General features: G+C 37.6%; 1 protein-coding gene across 1 annotated transcript; it reads right to left on the bottom strand.

The window, feature by feature from the left end:
* Window positions 1-325: 325 nt before the first annotated feature.
* slc46a3 (solute carrier family 46 member 3) lies at window positions 326-6,700 on the bottom strand. The gene is made up of 6 exons (XM_054625154.1): window positions 6,600-6,700; window positions 5,824-6,042; window positions 3,902-4,787; window positions 3,092-3,175; window positions 2,694-2,850; window positions 326-1,681 (listed from the first exon to the last, which is right to left on the bottom strand). Exons 2-6 carry the CDS (start codon window positions 6,019-6,021, stop codon window positions 1,564-1,566), a joined length of 1,443 nt encoding a protein of 480 aa, XP_054481129.1. The 5' UTR covers window positions 6,022-6,042; window positions 6,600-6,700; the 3' UTR covers window positions 326-1,563.
* Between the last annotated feature and the right edge of the window lie 63 nt (window positions 6,701-6,763).

The raw sequence follows: 6,763 nt of genomic DNA, 5'->3' as shown, positions 1-6,763 counted from the left end.
TTTGACCTGATAACAATTACTAAATATTTTCAATTGACTGAACGTCTTATTAGTTTGCATCAAAATAAAGATCATCTTACATAAACACTGATTCTTACAAATGAAAAATCCTTGCCAATACTGAATACACAGCACATGAAACTCCATCAGTGGTGGTTTTAGCAGACAAAAGAAAGACTGGTCCATATAAACTTAAAGGAAAGTGAATATGTTCCATAAACAGCAAGAACTAAAACAAGAATGATGGTCCTCTTTAGGGCTGTGTTAGATGAACTCATTGAATTCTACATATAAATAATAATAAATAAAAAACATTTCACTTTTTTTTATTGCATTTACACAAAGACATGAACATACACATAAAGTAACGGGTTAGAAACCAAGCATAAAAACCACAACGTTTTGTCATATTATTTGTTAGATAGTTTGCACTTTTGAAATAAACAACAAACAAAAAAATAAAAAAAAACACAAATTACATCCCTGTTTTCAATTAAACTTTGATGACACAACATTTGGAATTGAGTCACAAAGCAACACTCAAGATATCCCCCTGGGTGGTCCACCTAAAACCATACCTAAAGTTTCATCCTGTTTTAACTCATTCAGTTTGGCACACTTAAGGTTAAATAACTATTATTGGCCCATTTGATAAACCACCCAGTATTGTTCATGTTATATTTCAATCCAAAATTCATACCCGCTTAGAGAACACACTGATTAATGTTTAATTGCTGTCTTTTTGTAGTTTTTCCCATCATCATCATAAGGTTTGGGCCTTTTCCTTCCTTATCATCCCTGAGATCATCAAACATTAAAGTTGAAGGACAACAATAAAAATCTACGTCTTAAATAGAAACCATTATTTCCTTAAAAAGCACTGATTCCTTGTTCCCTTTTAATGCCAGCTTGCTTCCTCTTGGGGTTACTTGACATTCAAATGTATCCTATAATATTTGTTTATTTTTTACATCACTTAATGTAAGTTCCAGTTGATTAGATTAAATGCATTTAAATTGTGGATTTTGTTTGCGACCTTATGTAGATAACAAGATTTGTGTTGCATTTATTGTGTTTAATGAGATTTCCTGGAGCTCTTTGTAAAGGCATTGACAAACATTGTACTAAAAAAGAGAAACAAAATGTAAAGCAGATCATCACTTCTTGTGACTGAAAGTTTGAAAACAAATATTTTGTGCAAATCATATCACACTGCAAAACTATGAAAACACACTGCATTTTTTGAATGTGTTAGTAATGTCACAGTCAGGCCATTTGGAGGTATACATAATGTGCAAGGAGTCTTACCATTCTTCATGGAAGACCTGTTAGTTTGGATTCATGTCACTTAACATCCCATTCCTTCTTTATATCCTATGTATCTAATCCTAAAAAAAAGACTCCCTGATGTAACTTAATAAAATTGAAGTTCACTAGCACAAGAAAATGATCTGTAACCTGTATTATTAACAAGAGTCAATGAGGTACTTTAGAAAAAAAAGTCTTAGAATAAATCACTGAAGGCAAAAATTGTGTGCTTATGATGTTTTTACAGGCCGTGGCTTAGCTAAAAAGAGAGACGTTGTCGTTCTGATCTTCAACAAGATCCTCTTCTCCTTGAAGGAGAGGCTCTTGCTCTTTGACCTCTTCTGCAACATCCACTCCTATCAAACTCACCACCCTGAAATATGGAAAAACAGGCATAAGAGAAGGATACATTTCTGTCACCACCAATTCCAACTAAACTAGGCAACTGTATTCTCAACAAAGCTCCTGTGTGCTGACCTGCTATAGCTTGCCTGAGTAGTAACATGTTTTCACCTTTCAAAGTCACTGATGTTTCCAATGTTGCATCAAGATATTAACCTCAATCAGTATAGGCATAACAATGCTGTACTTGACCAAGTGAAAAGAAAATAGGGATTTTTTTAAGTGGATCCCGTGCTGCCCTTGGCTGTTATACTAAGATTGCTGACCCAGTAGCTTTGTTATTCTATAACTACCCACCATGTAAGAGAAGAAGCAGTGCATGTGACAGAGATGAATTCACTCAAGGTTCATGTTTCATGCTACACCTCTGAGTCAGCAGCACTACTCTGCCCACTCATTGTGACAAAACAAATGTAAGAACGCAGTGTACCACAGTTACAAGTATCCTTTTATGGCCTCTGTTTCTATATCATAAGACAGCATTGATGTTGATGGCGTATCAGTGAAAATACAAAAGACATAATGTACATGAGGTTTATATTACTATATGAAGAGGGAAACAGTCTGGTGAGGAAAGTTGGATGTGATAAATGCAGAAATGAGAAACCCATTCTTCTGGTTTTCTTAGCGCCCAAATCACTGAAGTCATTTCTCTTTTTATTGTCAAGCAAAACTGGTAAGCAATGACTAAGCAGAACAAAAGGTGTTTGTTTGGTGAATTTAACTAATCCACCGAGTACAGCTCTATACATGACGCATACCTGCACAACATATAGTGTTCTTAAACTGCTCTGCTTTTATTGTAACCAAACAAATAACTTTGGGTATACTCTCTGAACATCTTGTGAAGTTTGGAAACGTTTAATTGGATGCTTTAATTATGTTTTGTCATTAACTTTTGGCTTATTGTAGTAAAACATAGAAATGTGCTGGTACAGTCCTTTAATGTTGTGTTATCTACATTAGCAACATGATAAACTTACCCTAGGACAAATAAAGGGATGACACAGAGTCCTGCAGACAACAGGAAGGTGAAGCCAGGGAACCACTTCAGCGTAACAGCATAGACGCTGTTGAAAACTGCGGTCGACACATTGCTAGTTAAACTCTCCAGGAAGGAAAGACAGGCAAACAAAGCTCCTGCAAAAACAAACCCAGGAGAGAAGAAAAACAGGTTTTAAGAAGTGACAGGGCAACTAAAAACAGAAGGCGTTATAAAAACAAATAATTTGGATTTTGCTCAAAGGAACAGAAACATGAGAGTGCTTGGTTTTCAAATGCAGCATGAAATTGCTGGGATAGGCAACTATTCAATGGGCTGTGACTCTACAAACACGCAGACACGGCTCTGTGGCCCCTGCAAAGCCCTAAACCCACTCACCCTGCTCAGACTTTGAGATGATCTTTGATATCATGGAGCGCAGAACAGGGAATGGCATGATAGACAGAAGCATTGGCACCCTCACTGTGGTTAACAAATAACAGAAGACAGACTATATTACACATCATAATGCAAAATGGAACCACATGAAGATACAAGTCAACTCATCTGCATAATGGCTACATGAAAATATAAACTATGCAGTGATAATATATCTTAATTATATAGCTTCTTCTGCAAACAATGCAATACTCATCATAATAAAACACAAGTTCTGTAACCTGTGCAACTTGCCTGTAATGTCAATTTATTTTCTGTATAAAATTATCATCATTTATATTCTATTTTGTACTGAAAATGTCTGTTATGTTTAATATGATATGTTTTGTCATTTTACACTTTTTTAGTTCAAGTAAATCATTCATATATTGATAAATGGCTACATAAACTAAGATATTAACTTTTTTGTAGATAGTTAGTTATTAAAACAGGCTACAAGGCCACAATTCCTGGCCATAATCTCACTACACAACTTGCAATATATGACATAGAGTAAAAGGTGAAACTTATTCATAATGCCCAATTACCCTCGTCAAAATATTCAACATCACTGAACTTCTCTGAAAACAGGGCTACCAAAATATTAGCCCTGCATGTTTTAATTCTCTTTCTGCACATACTTGAGCTTGTAAACAACTGACAGACAATGCTTTGGTGATTTTTTTCCCACTAAGATTCAAAAGCTATTATTATTATTGTTAGTATACTCTTGGTTTCAAGCAACACAGTTGTTATGAAAGTTTTTCTCACCCATAAACATCAGGAAAGTGGTCTTAGCAAACGCCAACAGGACCATGCCTGATACGACAGACAGGATCCCCATAAAGACAATGAGCAGCTGTGGCACACCACAGTACGTGAACGTTGAAACTCCCACAAAACTGGTCAGGAACACTGTGGTGGACAGCGCTGAGCCGTAGCCAATCAAAATCTCATTCCAGCAGAGTGGCTTGTTCAGCTCATATAGCGTTATCATGGAGATCCCACCCACATAGGCGAAGGAGAAGCTGCTGAAGATGAGTATCAGTAGGACCAAGATAGTCTTACTCTTAGGGTTGGCCCTTGCAAACATGTAGTAGACCCCAAAGATCATTTGTTTCATGGCTGAGCGCTGAGGAGGCCCATCTAAAATAACGGAATCAGTGGGAGCCTTCTTCACGGTCTCTTCTAGTATGAAAATTGCATAGAGCAGGATCAAACACTGACACAACGCAGAAGTTACGAAAGGCCAGTTAAAGCCTGCAGCTCTGAGAAAGTAGCCCGTGGATATTGCAGCCACCCCAGATAACAGGCCAATCATCATGTCCACTCCAGCCATGCGCAGCGTCTTATGGCGACCATCCTCGCCGCACAAGTCCGCTATGTAGGCGAAACAGCCGCCCAGAAATGTGCCCAAGCCGCCGAACAGTGAACTGAGAAGCGAGGAGATGATGAGCAAGTAAATGTTGAGCTCAAAGTAGGACACTGTCAGGAAAGCCAAGGTGTATATTAACGTGCCAATCAAAGGCATGATGATTGTGACCTTGCGTCCTCCCCGGTCACTGTAGGCCACAAGCATGAGGGTGACAACCAAAGAGGGGATCATGGAGAAGAGCTCTGAGTAAAGGGAGAAGAGAGATGCCTGCCTCTGTACCTCCTGAAAACACAGAAAGAGAGAGCATGGTTAAGTCTAAAAATCCTCTATGGGCCGACAGCAGGACTGTCTGAAGACCTCAGAAAGAAAAATAACAACCATCAAGTTCCCAATTATCCTGAAAGTGATACAAATTAAACATAGAGTGACACACCAATGTCATGAAACCAAACAGAATGAAAGCACTGCTATTTGTGCATCATGTGAGGTTTTTTTATTTTCTTATTTAAGGCCAAAGGGAAAAAAGTGTACAGTGCAACAGGTGCAGGAGTGGCTATTTTGCACACCAAAAAAAACAGTTAAATGGGTTTGTTCTCACTTCCCTGCTTAGTTTCGAGCTTCCTCTATAAATATGTTTCTACATTCTTTTTGCAGAGGAATATTTCTCCCTCATTTTTATTCTCATAATTTGTTATACCTTTGTGTGCTGCAGTCTTACTTGCTGTGAATTAATAAATGACTATGTGATTATTGACCTGAGCTGTGTTGCAAGAGGGGATCTGAGAGGTTTTTAGGAAAATATATACTTTGTCATGACAGTTAAGGTTGAACACAGACCCCAATAGAAACATTCTGCAGTTGCGGATGAATAAAATACATCTATGCACAAAGCATTATTGTTTGTTGAGCTCCAGGGTATTTTTGGAAAGCCCTGCTTTTTTTATGTCAGTAATATTTCTCAACACAAAGAAAGCCTTACACAACACTGGCTGAGTCTGGGTCACATACCTAACATCATAACAAGGAAGAGCGGAAGCTTTTTTTTTTTCCCTCTCGTCTCCAAAATATGTGTAATAGAGTTCTCAAATATTATAATACTAGTAGTAAATGTATTGATTCCATTACAAACTGTCCGTCTTTGTTATACTGAAAAAATGTTACTCAGGTGGATGCTGGAGGAGTTAATACCAGTGCATTTATTCTTAGCGTGATTTCTGTGGAAGAGAAAATAACTACAAATATTGGTAATTGAGAATACTCTGTTTACCTTGAGTCAGTTAAATATGTGCTCTCTTAAATGAGGTGATTATTGACAAACCTCATGGTAGCTGGAATGGTTGCTGCTGCTGCTGTTGTTGTCTGCACATCTGGAGGCATTGTCAGAGATGGGATAGGGGGTGTGTGTCAGCTCCTGCCAGAGCCTCCGGTACACATACTGCTGCACAAGAGGATAGATGAGAAAACTGGAGAAAGCGTACAGTGCAACCACAGGCTCCACGAGGAAAAGACCCTTCATTTTGATGGGCTGCAATATTCCCTAAAAAAAAAGATAGGGGAGAACACATTTAGAGATTAACATGAGCACTGACATTACTGTAGAAAAAAAAAGACTGTGCATGTTTGAACAGATATGAGGAGGGTATTTAAAACACATGACAATGTATAAATAAGACACTGGCATTTTTGCACAATAATTACAAAAATGGAAATAACTTATAATATTTAACATCTCAATAAATAGAATTCTGTTGTTTTTAACAGCAATCTTCCAACACTTCACTTCAACATTATTGTTATTTAATAGTAGGAGGGGTCAAGTCATAAGATAGAGTCTACGTGGAAGTTCAGTTAGATAACATATGTTTGGTTGTTTTTGAGGATCATCGGTCAGAGAGTTGCATACAATATTGATCCAACAGTATCTGACAGTTTGACACACTGAATGGAATATAAGATAATAACCCTGCAAGGTTACTTTACATTGTTTCTGTCAATATGCAGGATGCGCTGTGCTAGGTCAATGTTTAACTTATATAACAAACGTTACCATATTTTCACACAATATGTTAACAAAACATGCAGTATAACTCTTACCTCTTAAATAGACGCTTGCATCATGTTTTGATTAAGTAATTAAACCCTGCAGGACATCGGTTTGACGGCCGAGGTCTGTGTTTTGTTTAATAGAGAAGTGACCAGCGTTGAAATACTGAGTTGTTATTATGGAACACCGATGTCCCGCCCTTCGTTAAATACGA

Source organism: Anoplopoma fimbria, chromosome 24 (genome assembly GCF_027596085.1).
Source record: "Anoplopoma fimbria isolate UVic2021 breed Golden Eagle Sablefish chromosome 24, Afim_UVic_2022, whole genome shotgun sequence".
Taxonomy (NCBI): domain Eukaryota; kingdom Metazoa; phylum Chordata; class Actinopteri; order Perciformes; family Anoplopomatidae; genus Anoplopoma; species Anoplopoma fimbria.
The sequence above is the reverse complement of the archived record's forward strand: the minus strand, read 5'-3'. Positions and strand labels throughout refer to the sequence as shown.